This window comes from Salvelinus fontinalis, chromosome 23, assembly GCF_029448725.1.
Source record: "Salvelinus fontinalis isolate EN_2023a chromosome 23, ASM2944872v1, whole genome shotgun sequence".
NCBI classification, from domain to species: Eukaryota; Metazoa; Chordata; class Actinopteri; order Salmoniformes; family Salmonidae; genus Salvelinus; species Salvelinus fontinalis.
Window position 1 is genome coordinate 9,861,477 of NC_074687.1, and position 20,801 is coordinate 9,882,277.

At 44.9% G+C, this 20,801-nt stretch overlaps 1 protein-coding gene across 2 annotated transcripts in view; it reads left to right on the forward strand.

Annotated features, from left to right (window-relative positions):
• The first annotated feature begins 2,225 nt into the window (after positions 1-2,225).
• Positions 2,226-20,801, forward strand: part of LOC129820832 (anion exchange protein 3-like) — a 71,471-nt gene continuing 52,895 nt past the window's right edge. For both annotated transcript variants that reach the window (XM_055877844.1, XM_055877845.1), the window contains exon 1: positions 2,226-2,315. In XM_055877844.1, coding sequence (XP_055733819.1) covers positions 2,262-2,315 — 54 coding nt within the window. In that variant the 5' untranslated portion in view covers positions 2,226-2,261. The remainder of the gene's footprint in view (positions 2,316-20,801) is intronic.

Genomic DNA, 20,801 nt, shown 5'->3' on the forward strand with positions numbered 1-20,801 from the left:
GAACTGTCCTTGTCTGTGATGGTTTCACATCTCATGTAATTTAATATTTATTGCACTTGCATTTTACAGTCATTGAATTTCACGCTGTTACCTGTCTTGTTGTTGTGTGAAGTGTATGCTATTTGAATGTGGTGCACTAACTGAGATCAACATTGTTGTACTGTGTTATAATAACCCAGTCAGCATCACCTCTCAATTTCCTCATACATGCCCTCACTCAATTCTATCACACTTACCTCTCCTATTCTCTTTTTTTTGTGTAAAGTGTCTTTCAAATACTCTAAGTGTTATACAGTTCACCAATGTTTAAGTTGTCTACTCTGCTCATTCTGTCAATGTTGCTCTAACTGAAATCAAATGATGTGCCAACTCCTTTAGTGTTCAGGTTTCAACTGGGGTTAGGGTTTCAACTGGAGTTAGGGTGAGTTAGGGTTTCAACTGGAGTTAGGGTTTCAACTGGAGTTAGGGTTTCAACTGGGGTTAGAGTTTCAACTGGGGTTAGAGTTTCAACTGGGGTTAGAGTTTCAACTGGGGTTTCAACTGGGGTTAGGGTTTCAACTGGGGTTAGGGTTTCAACTGGGGTTAGAGTTTCAACTGGAGTTAGGGTGAGTTAGGGTTTCAACTGGGGTTAGGGTTTCAACTGGGGTTTCAACTGGGGTTAGGGTTTCAACTGGGGTTAGGGTTTCAACTGGAGTTAGGGTGAGTTAGGGTTTCAACTGGGGTTAGGGTTTCAACTGGGGTTTCAACTGGGGTTAGGGTTTCAACTGGGGTTAGGGTTTCAACTGGAGTTAGGGTGAGTTAGGGTTTCAACTGGGGTTAGGGTTTCAACTGGGGTTAGGGTTTCAACTGGGGTTAGGGTTTCAACTGGAGTTAGGGTGAGTTAGGGTTTCAACTGGGGTTAGGGTTTCAACTGGAGTTAGGGTTTCAACTGGAGTTAGGGTTTCAACTGGAGTTAGGGTGAGTTAGGGTTTCAACTGGGGTTAGGGTTTCAACTGGGGTTAGGGTTTCAACTGGGGTTAGGGTTTCAACTGGAGTTAGGGTGAGTTAGGGTTTCAACTGGAGTTAGGGTTTCAACTGGAGTTAGGGTTTCAACTGGAGTTAGGGTTTCAACTGGAGTTAGGGTTTCAACTGGAGTTAGGGTTTCAACTGGGGTTAGGGTTTCAACTGGAGTTAGGGTTTCAACTGGAGTTAGGGTTTCAACTGGAGTTAGGGTGAGTTAGGGTTTCAACTGGGGTTAGGGTTTCAACTGGAGTTAGGGTTTCAACTGGAGTTAGGGTGAGTTAGGGTTTCAACTGGAGTTAGGGTTTCTACTGGAGTTAGGGTTTCAACTGGGGTTTCAACTGGGGTTTCAACTGGGGTTAGGGTTTCAACTGGGGTTAGGGTTTCAACTGGAGTTAGGGTTTCAACTGGAGTTAGGGTTTCAACTGGGGTTAGGGTTTCAACTGGGGTTAGGGTTTCAACTGGAGTTAGGGTGAGTTAGGGTTTCAACTGGAGTTAGGGTTTCAACTGGAGTTAGGGTTTCAACTGGAGTTAGGGTTTCAACTGGAGTTAGGGTTTCAACTGGGGTTAGGGTTTCAACTGGGGTTAGGGTTTCAACTGGGGTTAGGGTTAGGTAAGTGAGGTCTCTTACCCACAAGTGGGGCAGGGTGCACGGGCACATAGGTTTGATAAACTTCTAGTAACACTTCTACAGGCTGTTAAGACTGTATGTGTGGGGGTCCCACAGCAAAGTCCAAACTACCAGAATCAACAAAAAGTGCTCTGCAGTGTTTGTAAAGGGTCACAGGTGGGTCCAAATGTTCAGGAGCTGTGGTTATAAAGCCCAATATAAGGCCTTCTTGTTGGGAGAAGAGACCACCACAAGATCAAAACCTCTAAATATGTATACCCTTAAATAAATATATATTAAATGATACTGAATCAATATTGTAATTCATTAAGTTGTAAGTGCTAATATAGGCAAATCAAGAGTTATGGTTAGGGTTGCAGCTGGAGTTATGGTTGGGTTGTGTGTGTGTGTGTCAGTTGACCTAGTTCCAAGCTAAACAAGGTTCCTTTACCACCTACCTCTCACTTCTCTCTCTTGCCTACACAGGTTATGCCACCCCACAGGCTTCCTGGAACCCCCACTGTGAAAGAGAAGGGCTGATCCCCAGTCCTCAAGCTCTAGCTACTGTCCTCCCAAGTCCACCCACCCCTCTGCCCCCCCCCCCCCCCCCCCCCAACCACACCTAGCCCCCCCAATCCCAGACCCCGGCCCCATGGCTGCAGGAGGCCATGGCCCTGCCAAGGATGTGTTGATCAACCTGCATCAGGTAAGATTGATTTATTGATTATGTTGATTTTCCTTCAAGAGGAAATTTCTTCCGCAGCTCTCAATAGAAGGAGTAAACATCCCTAATACCTGAAACATAGATACGAGTCAACTGGGATCTCAACAGGGAGACAGGCAGATGAGCTCACAGGTCAGCTATCCAATAGCACATACACCCAGCAGGGATGCAAACCAGTTGCTTGTTTGGCAACATGACATATCCCTCTAAACACAGCACTAGTTGTGTACTGAACAAGTTCTTACTCATCAGTCACGATTTCAATTGTTGCCTTTTTGTCTGATGTCCAGCTTACCAAAAAGTCATACCCAGAGCAGAGATTTGAAAAACATTTGGAAAAAGGCAACAGAATTCAGGTTGTGAAGTAGAATGACTTGAATATCCCTGATTAGACTGGGTTGCTACGGTGTCTCCTAAGCAACCACCACTAGCGCATTTTCATGCCAAGCCATGTGAGATGCACTATGACATTTGCGACTACTCACTGAGGAGAAAGTGTGTGTGTGTACGGATAGATATACTGTAGGTATGCTGGCACTGCTGAATGTCTCTATGGGATTTTGTCCTGAAAAGGCCAGTGGTAAATAGACATCAATGCCATGCATACAGTGAGCTACTGTATCAAGGATTTCCTTTAGCTTGCAAGTTCTTTAATCTCCCAACATTTGTGACATTTCTACATGAAAGGAAAGCAAATGACCTGTCAATGATTGACCTGATGTCTCCATTTCCTTTGAATGGAATGTAAACAAGATAATGAAGGCTGTATTTCTGCTTTGAGTATGATGAACATTCAGTAGAGCATAGGGTAGTCAGTCCAACTGTAGTTGCTCCAAAGCTATTTCTAAATGAATCTTTTGTGACTGCAGCAAAATGTGAAAGTGACGAAAAAACAGGCTAATGACTGGTTTGTAATAAGTAAAGGGGGTTTACAACCATAGGGGGAGAGAGAGAGAGCGAGAGAGAGAGCGAGAGAGAGAGCGAGAGAGAGAGCGAGAGAGAGAGCGAGAGAGAGAGCGAGAGAGAGAGCGAGAGAGCGAGAGAGAGAGAGAGCAATTTAAGGTCATGTAATTATTTTATCACAATAGTTTAACCAGAGTTTTTTGCAATATTTACTGATCTGTCTTTCAGATTCTTTCAGATACACATTCATTAGTCATTCAATAATGACTAACTTCTTGTAGTAGCCATTAGGCTATAGAAAATTAACACAGATCTCATTCAAAAATCTCTCAAGCCCATGTGTTGGTCCTGTGTGGCTCAGTTGGTAGAGCATGGCGCTTGCAACGCCAGGGTTGTGAGTTCAATTCCCATGGGGGGACCAGGGTTCAATTCCCATGGGGGGACTGGGATGAATATGTATGAACTTTCCAATTTGTAAGTTGCTCTGGATAAGAGCGTCTGCTAAATGACTTAAATGTAATGTAAATGTGTTAGTGAATTTAGCCAATTCATCTTTATATTTCATGTTTAGCCAACTTGGCTCTTCGCTAGCTAACAAGGTTGAACAGTTTAATTGTTATGAACACAACTGTCTGTCCGTCTCCAACTGTTTGAAAAGCATGTTAACCTGTCCACTTTGTTCAGATGTTGAAATCAAGTGGCCTACCTTATTACTCAGAATGAGAACGAGTTGCCAGTTCCTTATATAATTTGGCTAAAATGCTGCTAGCGGTAAGATAAAATAACATTTTATTTGTCACATGCGCCGAATACAACAGGTGTGTAGACCTTACAGTGAAATGCTTACTTACAAGCCCTTAACCAACAGTGCAGTTTTAAGAAAATGCCTAAAAAAACAAATATTTAAAGGTAAGCGATAAGAAGAACAAATAATTCAAGAGCAGCAGTAAAATAACAATAGCGAGGCTATGTACAGGGGGTACCTGTGTCTAGGTAATTGAGGTAATATGTACATGTAGGTAGAGTTATTAAAGTGACTATAAATAGATAATAACAGAGTAGCAGCAGCGATCCAGGGGGGGGGGGGGGGGGGGGCAATGCAAATATCTGGGTAGCCATTTGATTAACTGTTCAGAAGTCTTATGGCTTGGGGGTAGAAGCTATTTAGGAGCCTTCTGGACCTAGACTTGGCACTCCGGTACCACTTTCTGTGCGGTAGCAGAGAGAACAGTCTATGACTAGGGGGCCTTCCTCTGACACCACCTGGTGTAGAGGTCCTGAATAGCAGGAAGCTTGGCCCGGTGATGTACTGGGCCGTACGCACTACCCTCTGTAGTACCTTGCGGCCGGAGGCCGAGCAGTTGCCATACCAGGCAGTGATGCGGCGCCCCCGTGTTGAGGATCAGCGTGGCGGATGTGTTGTTACCTACCCTTACGGGGGCGGCCCGTCAGGAATTCCAGGATCCAGTTGCAGAGGGAGGTGTTTAGTCCCAGGGTCCTTAGCTTCGTGACGAGCTTTGAAGGAATTATGGTGTTGAACGCTGAGCTGTAATCAATGAATATCATTCTCACATAAGTGTTCCTTTTGTCCAGGTGAGAAAGGGCAGTGTGGAGTGCAATAGAGATTGCATCATCTGTGGATCTGTTGGTGAGGTATGCAAATTGGAGTGTGTCTAGGGTTTCTGGGATAATGATGTTGATGTGAGCCATGACCAGCCTTTCAAAGGTTTTTATGGACACAGATGTGAGTGCTACGGGTCAGTAGTCATTTAGGCAGGTTACCTTAGTGTTCTTGGGCACAGGGACTATGGTGGTCTGCTTGAAACATGTAGGTATTACAGACTCAGGCGGGGAGAGGTTGAAAATGAGAGTGAAGACACTTGCCAGTTGGTCAGCGCATGCTCGGAGTACACATCCTGGTAATTCATCTGGCCCTGCTGTCTTGTCAATGTTGACCTGTTTAAAGGTCTTTCTCATATTGGCTACGGAGAGTGTGATCACACAGTCGTCCGGAACAGCTGATGCTCTCATTCATGCTTCAGTGTTAGCTGCCTTGATGAGAGCATAGAGCAAATATATACTCACAACTATACTTAAAAAACAAAGTATAGTTGTGAGTATATATTTGATTAGTAGGGACCCAATTTAAGTACATTTTACTAACCTGAGTACCATACGTAACTGAGCAAAAAAACATAGAATATAAATTACGATACTGAGTAATTTACAAAAAAAAATAGTATTTCTATACAAGGGAATATGCAAAAAGAAACAGTTTTCAACTTCAACACCTTTTTCATTTTGAATAAAGGTTTTCTTCAAACTTCAATCTCAAATTGCCCCTTTAACCCTACTCTTTAAGCATTTGTGGAGAGTTCATTATTTTGTCATCTGTAAGAATTCTGGGTAGAACTCCACCTTGCCTCCTTAGGTAAAGTTACATCCAGATTGCTTGCACCAGACTACAAATCATTTCAGATCTTCACAACTGCATAAAGTTTAGGTGATAGTTTGGGATTAGCACTTTGACCTCACATCTTGTACAGTTTGGCAAGACTTCTCTGGTGGTCTGTGTGCCCCTTAACAAAGCAGTACTTTAACAGAAACATAAATTAACGATGTATCTTAGACTTTACACAAAGCACAATATGAACTTCAGCTCAAATACAACCTCATTCAAACTGTTTTAGATTAATCAAAACATGGGTTTTCAAAACATACATTGCACATATTGTTACAAAATATATGCCAAATTCTCCCTTAAACCTGACTTCACTAGTGAAGACCATATGGACATATTATTTTGACAGGTATAAGCATTCTGGGTAAAGTTACATCCAGATAGCTTGCACCTGACTACAAATAATCTCAGAAATCCACTAGTGCATATGAGGTTAGTTTTAAAACTAAGCTGTTTTTTTAAACAGGAATTGACAGTGTCTCGTATAACTTCACCTGACAAAGAGCATCATGTAAACTGTAGCTCCTATACCACCTAGCAACTAGCTTTTCAGCTTTCCAAGTAGGATTTAGACCACAGTTTGAGTGGCCCTTTGAGAGTTCTCATAGATATCTTTAAATATCTCTGAAAACAAGTAACTTCATCTTTAGAACTTGGACCCGTGGGGAGGTCCTGAGATCATCAAGTTCCAAGAATACTTTTTGGAACACCTCAAAGGCATCTTTCAGTTCTTTGGGGCACTTTAGATTTAAGCCATAGATGAGGCCCAAAAGCAAGGTACATGACTGTAACACTGGGAATACCAGCCAGGACCTCTACTCCTTCAATGCAGATCCCATGAAATCATGGGGCCCAACAAGCCTTAATGTGAGTTACAATGAAAACACAAACATTTGAATATATTGACAAACCTTGTCAATGTATTCTGGAAAGTATGGTCTGTCCAGTACTCAGGAACGTCTGAATACCTAAAGAAGACGAGTTGTATTAAAATCTATGACAATGTCAGGAAAATAAAACTCAAATGACTTCAGCTTTAGATAGCTAGCTAGCTAAAATAACAGAAACATCGCAATCCAAGCTGACTTGGAAGAGCTGCTTGTTATCTATCTTACTAGCCAGCCCACTTATTTCATTTAGCTAGTTTGGCTGTTAGATATTGACTAGATAACTACTGCACAAGGTCAACATTTGCAGTGCTGCCTTGAACATGTGAATACGTGCACAACAAGAAGGTATCTGCAAGGACAGGTGTAGCTAGATAGCTAGGTGTAGTTAGCTAGCTACGTATTGTTCCTACTTGTCTCTTCCTGAGTAGCTTGCCTAGCAGGCAAACATTACCTTGCAGGGGCACACGTGTTCAGTTCTACTGTAATGTTTGCTGACAATGCATTTTTTGGTAAGCTACATAGCTATTTTGGTTAATATAAAACTTACACAAAAATGACAAAAGTTAGAAACAGCGCTGAGGCGAGTAAATGCACTGCTAACTTACTAGCTAGTAGCATGCCCACCACTAGCTAACTATACAGACATTTTATTTGCAAATGCCAGTCTTTCAACACATACAAATAAATGAAGTACTATATTCAAAAATGTAAATAAAATAAAAAACGTATTATTTTATGTAAAAATCTTCTTTTGCAATATTTACTAAGCCCGTGTGTCATTTTTTTATAGTGTAGCCCACCTCAACCTAGCTGAGGTGAAGGTTGAAAGAGCAGTCAAGCTTAACTGAAAGAGACAGAAGCTCCACCTTAGCGTGCGATGGTGTAGCTTAGTGGTATTTAAATTAAATTTAACCTTTAAAATGTTTTCAGTAGGTAATTACAGTTTTACGATGTAGCAGTGTAGCTAACTACTGGAACTACACACTACTGTTTTACCATGTAGCTAACTACTGGAACTACAATTACTGGAACTACAATTTAGAGCAAAACGTGTCACTCTGTTCTGGGCCAGCTGTAGCTTAACTAGGTCTTTCCTTGCAGCACTGGACCACACAACCGGACAATAAGATTAGACAAAACTAGAGCCTGCAGAACTTGCAGATGGGTGAGGGATAGTAACAGAGGGGGGGGGGGGGGGGGTTAAATGAACCACATGCCCTAACCCCAGGGACCAGCTGGGACTGGGTTTACAATGGTGAGAGGGCACATTGTGACCACAAACTTAGATTAGGTAAATGTGTGCCCAAGATGGATCATTGTTAACTGGTGGTGCTGGATGGAAGAACATGTTATATAGGTTCCAGAAGACCAGCTGTGGGAATGGAGAAGTCTGCTAGCTGCCGCCCATGCAGCGTTCTACCTCTTATCTGGCACAGCCTGCTGCCTTCTGTCTGCAGTTTACTCAGAGCCCTATTGAAGAGAGTACAAACACATCTGTAAGCCTCTCCTGAATTCCCAGCGCCATCCATTCTTGTTTTGTCTCGCTTGTGTAACAAATGGAAATGCAATCCATAACCTTTTTACTGCACTCAATTACCATTCATACAATGGACGGATAAAATGTGCGTGCCGAAAAGACGAGAGACAAACACTGTTCAGGCCCACATGTTTGTGTTGAGTATAGATTGTTATCAAAAGCAATATACTTCAATGTTGTGCTTTTGCTTGTTTACAGGTGTCCTTTTCTCAGTTGAAGCAGAGATTTAGAACAAATGCTTGTGTGCCTGTACAGTAAAGACACTTGCACATTGTCTCAACCCGGTGAATGCTGTTTGAACATGTCAAACTGGACAAAACATTAATCAAACAGAAAAGTGAATCACACCAATCTGACTTTTTTGTGCCGTTTGTATGGCGGTAGTTACAGTTGTGGACACCCAAGAGAACAGGGAATTGCTCTGTCACTGCTCATCCATATATTTTAGACTTATATATTCTCATCCCATTCCTTTACTAGAATGTGTGTATTAGGCTTTGTAGTGGAATTTGTTAGATATTAGGTTTTGTTGTGGCGTTGTTAGAGATTACCTGTTAGATACTGCTGCACTGTCAGATCTAGAAGCATTTCACTACACTCACAATTACATCTGCTAACCATGTGTATGTGACCAATACGATTTGAATTATTTGTATTTTACAGAGAGATCATCTGTGATAGTGAGCTTGACAGTACAGTATTCTACTCATATGAACATACTACCTTGACGATAGCATCAATAGCACACTTCATCATCGATGAGCTAACCACCTCCGTCACCGGCTTCATTAGGAAATGCATCGGTGTGAAAGGAAGGCCCAGAACATGTTGTGTGTATGTAATGATACAGTGCCTTGCAAAAGTATTGTCACGTTCGCTAGAATAAATATCGGACCAAGGCGCAGCGGATGCTGAGTTCCACATAATTTAATGAATAAAGTGAAACTTAGCAAAACAAAAAAATAAACAAAAAACAAACCGTGACTACAGAGGTGCTAGGTGCACTAACTCAAAACAATATCCCATAAAATACAGGTGGAAAAAATGCTACTTAAATATGATCCCCAATTAGACACAACGATACCCAGCTGCCTCTAATTGGGAATCATACAAATCACCAACATAGAAATAATAGCCTAGAACCCCACATAGAAATAATAAACTAGAATACCCCATAGACATACATATACTAAATCACCCCCTAGTCACGCCCTGACCTACTAGAGAAACAATGTTTCTCTATGGTCAGGGCGTGACAAGTATTCATCCCTCTTGGCATTTTTTCCAATTTTGTTGCATTACAACAACATTTTAAATGAATTTTCCTTTGGATTTCATATAATAAACATACACAAAATAGTCCAAATTGGTGAAGTGAAAAAATTTACTTGTTTCAAAAAATTCCTGGATCCCAGGAGATTCTACTCAGACCTTGTAGAGTGGAGCATCTCCAGTAGTTTTTTGGGATATTAGCCTGTAGCATAAAGACATCAGTACAGATTTGAGGGATGGCATCCAGTCATGTTCTATGTGTCAGTGTAACTCAAAGGAGAAATGACAATGTCCAGCGTGTCATACTGTAGTGACACTGTCATGATTAAAAATAACCAAACCCTGACCGACACACAGACACACACTTCAAATCAATTGTTTTTGTCGCATGCGCCAAATACAACAGGTGAAATGCTTACTTACAAGCCCTTAACCAATAATGCTTTAAGAAGTTAACACATTTTTCTTGAGTAAAAAACTGAAAATAAAAGTAACAAATAGTTAAACAGCAGCAGTAAAATAACAATAGCGAGGCTATATACAGGGGGTACCGGTACAGAGTCAATGTGTGGGGGCACCAGTTAGTCGAGGTAATTTAGGTACAGTTCCTTGCAAAAGTATTCACCCCATTGGCATTTTTCCTATTTTGTTGCATTACAACCTGTAATTTAAATAAATTTGTATTTGAATTTCATGTAATGGACATACACAAAATAGTACAAATTGGTGAAGTGAAAGGAAAACATTTTAAAATGGAAAAGTCGTGCGTGCATATGTATTTGCTATGAAGCCCCTAAATAAGATCTGGTGCAACCAATTATCTTCAAGTGGCACTATGAAGACCAAGGAGCTCTCCAAACAGGTCAGGGACAAAGTTGTGGAGAAGTACAGATCAGGGTTGGGTTATAAAAAAATATCAGAAACTTTGAACATCCCACAGAGCACCATTAAATCCATTATAAACAAATTTGGAAGAATAAGGCACCATAAACCTGCCAAGAGAGGGCCGCCCACCAAAACTCACAGACCAGGCAAGGAGGGTATTAATCAGAAAGTCAACAAAGACACCAAAGATAACCCTGAAGGACCACAGCGGAGATTGGAGTATCTGTCCATAGGACCACTTTAAGCCGTAAACTCCACAGAGCTGGGCTTTACGGAAGAGTGGCCAGAAAAAAAGCCATTGCTTAAAGAAAGAAATAAGCAAACACATTTGGTGTTCACCAAAAGGCATGTGGGAGACTCCCCAACATATGGAAGAAGGTACTCTGGTTAGATGAGACTAAATTTGAGCTTTTGGCCATCAAAGACAATGCTATGTCTGGCGCAAACCCAACACCTCTCATCACCCCAAGAAAATCATCCCCACTGTGAAGCATGGTGGTGGCAGCATCATGCTGTGGGGATGTTTTTCCATCGACAGGGACTGGGAAACTGGTCAAAATTGAAGTAATGATGGATTGAGCTAAATACAGGGAAATTCTTGAGGGAAACCTGTTTCAGTCTTCCAGAGATTTGAGACTGGGACGGGGGTTCACCTCCCGGCAGGACAATGACTCTAAGCATACTGATAAAGCAGCACTCGAGTGGTTTAAGGGGAAACATTTAAATGTCTTGGAATGTACTAGTCAAAGCCCAGACCTCAATCCAATTGAGAATCTGTGGATTGACTTAAAGATTGCTGTACACCAGCGGAACCCATCCAACATGAAGGAGCTGGAGCAGATTTGCCTTGAAGAATGGGCAAAAATCCCAGTGGCTAGATGTGCCAAGCTTATAGAGACATATGCCAAGAGACTTGCAGCTGTAATTGCTGCAAAAGGTGGCTCTACAAAGTATTGACTTTGGGGGGGTGAATAGTTATGCAAGTTTTCAGTTTTTAAACTAGACATCGGGCCGATACCGATGTTGCCATTTTTAGCTAATATCGGCCGATTCCCGATATGTTCACCGATATATTTTGCATCCCTACTCTATACTGTAAGTCATTCTTCATAAGAGCATCTGCTAAATGAGTAAAATGAATAGGCCCCTGTTGGTCCTTCACCACCATAGCAAACACCACCCACTTCTTCTAGTCTGTGACCCTGACAACAGACTCCTTCTTGACTTCAAAGCCCAGATCAAAGCCTCTGGAGGCCAATGAGAGCTAAATTGTTAGGCCGCCTCAGCTCTAGAAACCCCCTGTGATTATGTACTTTGGTAGATGATTTGTATTTGACTCATTATGTTATCTGTGAGAGCACGGGCAGCGCAATGGAGGACAAATCTATCTTGAATTTCGTCAATTTTATTATTCAAATACTTCTATGAGTTGGTAAACAAACTGAAAGGGTGCATACTGCCACCTGGAGTGTGTTGTTTGAACAGGTATGAAGCAAGGGAGGCTGCTGAGGAGAGGATGGCTTATAATAATGTTGGGAATGGAGAGAATGGAATGGCGTCAAACACATGGAAACCATTTAATACCATTCCGATGATTCTGCTCCAGCATTACCACGAGCCTGTCCTCCCGGCCGCCTGTGGTATGAAGCCAAGGTTGGCGATTTACTGCCGCCTGCATTTTTGGAATGTATAATTCATTGGATAATCCCTCCTGATGACCTGAAAGGAATGATATGATCCTCCCTTAACCCATAGGAAGCCCCACCCAGTTGACTACTTCAAAATGGTGAAAGCCCTCAATTCTTCAGTGTTGCTTTCCTCGAAGCGAGCATAAACGGCATTTAGCTCGTCTGGTAGGCTTGTGTCACTGGGCAGCTCGCGTCTGGGTTTCCCTTTGTAGTCCGTAATAGTTTTCAAGCCCTGCCACATCCGACGAGCGTCACAGCCGGTTTAGTAGGTTTAATATTCAATCTTAATCCTGTATTGATGCTTTGCTTATTTGATGGTTCGTCTGAGGGCATAGCAGGATTTCTTATAATCATCCGGATTAGTGTCCCGTTCCTTGAAAGCGGCAGCTCTAGCCTTTAGCACGATGCAGATGTTGCTTGTAATCCATGGCTTCTGGTTGGGATTTATACGTACGGTCAAAGTGAGGACGACGTCGTCGACGCACTTATTGATGAAGCCGATGACTGTGCTAGCAAAACAGTCCTGTAGCGTATCATCTGTGTCATCTGACCACTTCTGTATTGAGCGAGTCACTGGTACTTCCTGCTTAATTTTTGCTTGTAAGCAAGAATCAGCAGGATATAATTATGGTCAGATTTGCCAAATGGAGGGCAAGGGAGAGCTTTGTACGCATCTCTGTGTGTGGAGAAAGTTGGTCTAGAGTTTTTTTCTTTTCTGGTTGCACATGTGACTTGCTGGTAAAAATTTGGTAAAACTGATTTGAGTTTCCCTGCATTAAAGTCCCTGGCCACTAGGAGTGCCACTTCTGGATGAGCATTTTCTTGTTTGCTTATGGCCTTATAGTGTTGGTTGAGTGTGGTCTTAGTGCCTTGGTAAGGGAGGTGACCAAGAACCCGATGGTAACTCTGACAGAGCTCCAGAAGGACAACTGTCTCTGCAGCACTCCACCAATCAGACCTTTATGGTAAAGTGTGCAGACGGAAGCCTCTCCTCAGTTAAAGGCACATGAAAGGCCGCTTGGAGTTGCCAAAAGGCACCTAAAGACTCAGACCATGAGAAACAAGATTCTCTGGTCTGATGAAACCAAGATGGAACTCTTTGGCCTGAATGCCAATGCGTCATGTCTGGAGGAAACCTGGCACCATCCCAACGGTGAAGCATGGTGGTGGCAGCATCATGCTGTAGGGATGTTTTTCAGCGGCAGGGACTGGGAGACTAGTCAGGGTCGAGGGAAAGATGAACGGAGAAAAGTACAGAGAGATCCTTGATGAAAACCTGCGTCAGAACTCTCACCACTTCAGACTGGGACGAATGTTCAACTTCCAACAGGGCAATGACCCTAAGCACACAGCCAAGGTAAGAGTGGCTGCAGGACAAGTCTCTGAATGTCCTTGAGATGCCCAGCCAGAGCCCAGACTTGAACCCTATCGAACATCTTTGGAGAGACGTGAAAATAGTCGTGCAGTGACCCTCCCTCTCCAACCTGACAGGGATTGAGAGTATCTTCAGAGAAGAATGGGAGAAACTCCCCAAATACAGGTGTGACAAGCTTGTATTGTCATACCCGAGAAGACTCCAGACTATAATCGATGCCAAAGGTGCAACAACAAAGTACTGAGTAAAAGGTCTGAATACTTATGTAAATGTTATATTTCAGTTTTTAAATGTATGTATTTGCAAAAAAGCTGTTTTGCTTTGTCATTATGGGGTATTGTGTGTAGATTGATGAGGGAAAATATGTTTTTAATCCATTTTAGAATAAGGCTGTAACGTAACCAAATGTGGAAAAAGTCAAGGGGTCTGAATACTTTCTGAAGGCACTGTAGGCTGTCCTCTGTCCTAGCACCCATAATGAGACACGGGCTAAACTGTAACATTTTTATTCATTTAACTTGACATGTCAGTTAAGAACAAATTCTTATTTACAATGACAGCCTACCCCAGCCAAACCTTATACCGGGCGATGCTGGTTCAATTGTGCGCAGCCCTACGGAACTCCCAATTACAGCCAGTTGTGATACAGCCTGGAATCAAACCAGGGTCTGTAGTGACGCTTCTAGCACTGAGATGCACTGCCTTAGACCGCTGCGCCACTCGGGAGCCCTGAAATTGATGTGGTATAACTACAGCTGTGTTTAGACAGGCTGCCCAATTCTGCTATTGTTTTCCACTAATTAGTCTTTCGACCAATCAGATCAGCTCGTTTACTGATAATTGGGCAAAATATCAGAATTGGGCTGCCTGTGTAAACGCAGCCATGCATTGGGACTGTCTCTCAGATGAAGGAAGGACAGAAGTGTGTTAGCCTCACTTCCTCTCTCAGCACTTTGCTACATCGATCCTGAGTTGGTTGCCGTAGTGAAAGGTCCCCTTGTGTATACATAGTACTAACTAGCACAAGGTTTCCCAAACTGATGCAACTTGTGTTATCGACGGTACGTTTGTTTATCCCATGTGTAACTCAGTGTTGTTTTTGTCGCACTGCTTTGCTTTATCTTGGCCAGGTCACAGTTGTAAATGAGAACTTGTTCTCGACTGGCCTACCTGAAATAAATAAAGTTGAAATAAAAATAAAATAAACCTGTAACTGACCCTTCCTCTTTCTAACACTGGTGAATGGTCTGCACTGTGACAACTTGCTGACACGTTGAAAGTTGGTTTAATTTGGTAAATATTGTAATACATTGGAGTAATTAGATACATAGCAACTTGATTTAAGTAGCTTGATTATGAAGAGCTTGTAAGAGCTGAATCTGTGACATTGACAACTTGTAATTACACAGTTCCCACTTTCTCTCTCTCTATCTCTCGCGCTCTCCCTGTCTTGCGCTCTCTCTCTCTCTCTCGCTCTCATCTCTCTGTCTCTTGCGCTCTCTCTCTGTCTTGCGCTCTCTCTCGCTCTCTCTCTCTCTGTCTCGCTCGCTCTCATCTCTCTCTCTTTCTCTCTCTGTCTTTCTCTCTCTCTCTCTGTCTTGCGCACTCTCTCTCTGTCTCTCTCTCGCTCTCTCTGTCTTGCTCTCTCGCTCTCTTTCTCTCAATTTCAATAGAAGGGGCTTTATTGGCATGGGAAACATAAGTTTACATTGCCAAAGCGGCCTTTCTCAATAGCAAGGCTATGCTCACTGAGTTTGTACATAGTCAAAGCTTTCCTTAAGTTTGAGTCAGTCACAGCTGTCAAGTATTCTGTGTACTGTGTACTCTCTGTTTAGGGCCAAAAAGCATTCTAGTTTGCTCAGTTTTTTTGTTAATTACTTGACACATAGGAAAGAATTATCTTTTTGTTTTCTCATGATTTGGTTGGGGCTAATTGTTTTGCTGTCCTGGGGCCCTTTGGGATCTGTTTGTGTTTGTGAACAGAGCCCCAGGACCAGCTTGCTTAGGGGACTCTTCTCCAGGTGCATTTCTCTGTAGTTGATGGCTTTGTTATGGAAGGTTTGGGAATCGTTTCCTTGTAGGAGGTTGTAGAATTTAACGTCTCTTTTCTGGAAATGTATAATTAGCAGGTATCGGCTCTGCATGAATTATTTGGTGTTTTACATTCCACACAGAGGACATTTTTCCCGAGTTCTACAGGCAGAGTCTCAATTTGGTGTTTTCCCCATTTTGTGAACTCTTGGTTCGTGAGCGGACCCCAGACCTCACAACCATAAAAGGCAATGGGTTCTATAACTGATTCAAGTATTTTTAACCAGATCCTAATTGATATGTCAAATGTTATTTTCCTTTTGATGGCATAACTTCCACAGCTTTGTTGAATTTACCTGTGGTGCTGATGTTTAGGCTGAGGTATGTATAGTTCGTGTGCTAAAGGACGACAGTGTCAAGATGGAATTTGTTTTTGTGGTCCTGACCTTTTTTGAACACCATTATTTACTGAGATTTATTTGTCAGGGCCCAGGTCTGACTGAATCTGTGCAGATGATCTAGGTGCTGCTGTAGGCCCTCCTTGGTTGGGGACAGAAGCACCAGATCATCAGTAGACATTTGACTTCAGATTCTAGTAGTGTGAGGCTGGGTGCTGCAGACTGTTCTAGTGCCCTCGCCAATTCGTTGATATACAGTGGGGCAAAAAAGTATTTAGTTAGCCACCAATTGTGCAAGTTCTCCCACTTAAAAAGATGAGAGAGGCCTGTAATTTTCATCATAGGTACACTTCAACTATGACAGACAAAATGAGAAAAAAAAATCCAGAAAATCACATTGTAGGATTTTTAATGAATTTATTTGCAAATGATGGTGGCAAATAAGTATTTGGTCAATAACAAAAGTTTCTCAATACTTTGTTATATACCCTTTGTTGGCAATGACAGAGGTCAAACGTTTTCTGTAAGTCTTCACAAGGTTTTCACACACTTGCTGGTATTTTGGCCCATTTGTCACGCCCTGGCCTTAGTATTCTTTGTTTTCTTTATTATTTTAGTTAGGTCAGGGTGTGACATGGGGAATGTTTGTGTTTTGTTGGTTTTGGGTGTTTTTATGGTAAAGGGGTTGTTGGGTATAGTATATGGGTTTGTGTGGAGTACATGTGTCTAGTGTTGTCTATGTATGTTTAGTTGTCTAGGAGAGTCTATGGTTACCTGAATGAGTTCCCAATTAGAGACAGCTGATTTCGGTTGTCTCTGATTGGGAGCCTTATTTAGGGTAGCCATAGGCTCTCATTGGTTGTGAGTAATTGTCTATGTGATACGTTTGTAGCCAGTGTGTGCACATCGTTGTTTTAGCTTCACGATCGTTTTCTTGTTTTGTTTAGTGTTTAAGTGTTTTTGTTTCGTGTGCCTTCTTCGTAAATAAAAAGGAGATGGCTTATTTTCCTAAAGCTGCGTTTTGGTCCGTCAATCCTCCACACGATCGTGACAGAATTACTCACCATTATAGGACCAAGCGGCATGGAAAGCGGCAACAGGACCTACCTACACAGGATTCATGGACATGGGAGGAGATACTGGATGGTAAGGGGCCGTGGGCTCAACCGGGAGAATATCGCCTTCCTCGTGAAGAGCTGGAGGCAGCTAAAGCCGAGAGGAGGCGATATGAGGAGGCAGCACGGAGACAAGGCTGGAAACCCGTGAATACAACCCAAAAATTTCTTGGGGGGGGCCTTAAAGGGAGTGTGGCGAAGTCAGGTAGGAAACCTACGCCTACTCCCTGTACTTACCGTGGAGAGCGAGAGTACGGGCAGACACCGTGTTACGCAGTAGAGCGCACGGTGTCTCCTGTACGCGTGCATAGCCCGGTTCGGTACATTTCAGCTCCACGTATCGGCCGGGCTAGACTGAGCGTTGAGCCGTATGTCATGAAGCCGGCCCAACGCATCTGGTCACCAGTGCGTCTCCTCGGGCCGGCGTACATGGCACCAGCCTTACGCATGGTGTCCCCGGTTCGCCTACATAGGCCGGTGCGGGTTATTCCACCTCCCCGCACTGGTCAGGCGACGGGGAGCATACAACCAGGTAAGGTTGGGCAGGCTCGGCGTTCAAGGGAGCCAGTACGCCTGCACGGTCCGGTATTTCCGGCGCCACCTCCCCGCCCCAACCCAGTACCACCAGTGCCTCCTCCACGCACTAGCTATATGGTGCGTGTCTCCAGCCCTTTACCACCAGTGTCTAAACCACGCACCAAGCCTCCTGTGTGTCCCCAGAGTCCTGTGCGTCCTGTTGCTGCTCCCCGCACTAGCCCTGAGATGCGTGTCACCAGCCCGGTGCCACCAGTCCCGGCACCACGCACCAGGCCTACAGTGCGCCTCAGCCGGCAGGAGTCTGCCGTCTGCACAGCGATGACTGAACTGCCCGTCTGCCAAGCGCCATCTGAGCCATCCGTCTCCCCAGCGCCATCTGAGCCATCCGTCTCCCCAGCGCCATCTGAGCCATCCATCTGCAATGAGCCTGCAAAGCCGCCCGTCTGCCATGAGCCTGCAAAGCCGCCCGTCTGCCATGAGCCTGCAAAGCCGCCCGTCTGCCATGAGCCCACTGAGCCGCCCGTCTGCCATGAGCCCACTGAGCCGTCCGCCAGACAGGAGCCGCTAGAGCCGCCAGCCAGACAGGATCCGCCAGAGCCGCCAACCAGACAGGATCCGCCAGAGCCGCCAACCAGACAGGATCTGCCAGAGCCGCCAACCAGACAGGAGCAGCCAGATCAGTCAGCCAGCCATGAGCAGCCAGATCCGTCAGCCAGCCATGAGCAGCCAGATCCGTCAGCCAGCCATGAGCAGCCAGATCCGTCAGCCAGCCATGAGCAGCCAGATCCGTCAGCCAGCCATGAGCAGCCAGATCCGTCAGCCAGCCATGAGCAGCCAGATCCGTCAGCCAGCCATGAGCAGCCAGATCCGTCAGCCAGCCATGAGCAGCCAGATCCGTCAGCCAGCCATGAGCAGCCAGATCCGTCAGCCAGCCATGAGCAGCCAGATCCGTCAGCCAGCCATGAGCAGCCAGATCCGTCAGCCAGCCATGAGCAGCCAGATCCGTCAGCCAGCCATGAGCAGCCAGATCCGTCAGCCAGCCATGAGCAGCCAGATCCGTCAGCCAGCCATGAGCAGCCAGATCCGTCAGCCAGCCATGAGCAGCCAGATCCGTCAGCCAGCCATGAGCAGCCAGATCCGTCAGCCAGCCATGAGCAGCCAGATCCGTCAGCTAGCCATGAGCAGCCAGATCCGTCAGCTAGCCATGAGCAGCCAGATCCGTCAGCTAGCCATGAGCAGCCAGATCCGTCAGCCAGCCATGAGCAGCCAGATCCGTCAGCCAGCCAAGGGCCGTCCCTCAGTCCGGAGCTGCAGTCCCTCAGTCCGGAGCTGCCGTCCCTCAGTCCGGAGCTGCCGTCCCTCAGTCCGGAGCTGCCGTTCCTCAGTCCGGAGCTGCCGTTCCTCAGTCCGGAGCTGCCGTTCCTCAGTCCGGAGCTGCCGTTCCTCAGTCCGGAGCTGCCATTCCTCAGTCCGGAGCTGCCATTCCTCAGTCCGGAGCTGCCATTCCTCAGTCCGGAGCTGCCCTTCCTCAGTCCGGAGCTGCCATTCCTCAGTCCGGAGCTGCCCCTTACCCTGGTGCTGCCCCTTACCCTGGTGCTGCCCCTGACCCTGGTACTGCCCCTGACCCTGGTACTGCCCCTGACCCTGGTACTGCCCCTTACCCTGGTACTGGCCCTTAGTCCGGAGCTGCCATTCCTCAGTCCGGAGCTGCCCCTTAATGCAATGGGGTTAATGTGGAGGGGGGTCATTTGGAGGAAGCCTAGGAGGTGGTTAGGGACTGTGGTGACGTGGGGACCACAACCAGAGCCGGAGCCGCCACCGTGGATGGAAGCCCACCCAGACCCTCCCCTAGACTGTGTAATGGTGCGCCCGGAGTTCGCACCTTAAGGGGGGGGTTATGTCACGCCCTGGCCTTAGTATTCTTTGTTTTCTTTATTATTTTAGTTAGGTCAGGGTGTGACATGGGGAATGTTTGTGTTTTGTTGGTTTTGGGTGGATTTATGGTAAAGGGGTTGTTGGGTATAGTATATGGGTTTGTGTGGAGTACATGTGTCTAGTGTTGTCTATGTATGTTTAGTTGTCTAGGAGAGTCTATGGTTACCTGAATGAGTTCCCAATTAGAGACAGCTGATTTTGGTTGTCTCTGATTGGGAGCCTTATTTAGGGTAGCCATAGGCTCTCATTGGTTGTGAGTAATTGTCTATGTGATACGTTTGTAGCCAGTGTGTGCACATCGTTGTTTTAGCTTCACGATCGTTTTCTTGTTTTGTTTAGTGTTTAAGTGTTTTTGTTTCGTGTGCCTTCTTCGTAAATAAAAAGGAGATGGCTTATTTTCCTAAAGCTGCGTTTTGGTCCGTCAATCCTCCACACGATCGTGACACCATTCCTCCATGCAGATCTCCTCTAGAGCAGTGATGTTTTGGGGCTGTTGCTGGGCAACACGGACTTTCAACTCCCTCCAAAGATTTTCTATGGGGTTGAGATCTGGAGACTGGCTAGGCCACTCCAGGACCTTGAAATGCTTCTTACGAAGCCACTCCTTCATTGCCAGGGCGGTGTGTTTGGGATCATTGTCATGCTGAAAGACCCAGCCACGTTTCATCTTCAATTCCCTTGCTGATGGAAGGAGGTTTTCACTCAAAATCTCACGATACATAGCCCCAGTCGTCCTGGTCCCTTTGCAGAAAAACAGCCCCAAAGCATGATGTTTCCACCCCCATGATTCACAGTAGGTATGGTGTTCTTTGGATGCAACTCAGCATTCTTTGTCCTCCAAACACGACGAGTTGAGTTTTTACCAAAAAGTTATATTTTGGTTTCATCTGACCATATGACATTCTCCCAATCTTCTTCTGGATCATCCAAATGCTCTCTAGCAAACTTCAGACGGGCCTGGACATGTACTGGCTTAAGCAGGGGGACACGTCTGGCACTGCAGGATTTGAGTCCCTGGCAGCGTAGTGTGTTACTGATGGTAGGCTTTGTTACTTTGGTCCCAGCTCTCTGCAGGTCATTCACTAGGTCCCCCCGTGTGGTTCTGGGATTTTTGCTCACCGTTCTTGTGATCATTTTGACCCCACAGGGTGAGATCTTGCGTAGAGCCCCAGATCGAGGGAGATTATCAGTGGTCTTGTATGTCTTCCATTTCCTAATAATTGCTCCCACAGTTGATTTCTTCAAACCACGCTGCTTACCTATTGCAGATTCATTCTTCCCAGCCTGGTGCAGGTCTACAATTTTGTTTCTGGTGTCCTTTGACAGCTCTTTGGTCTTGGCCATAGTGGAGTTTGGAGTGTGACTGTTTGAGGTTGTGGACAGGTGTCTTTTATACTGATAACAACTTCAAACAGGTGCCATTAATACAGGTAACGAGTGG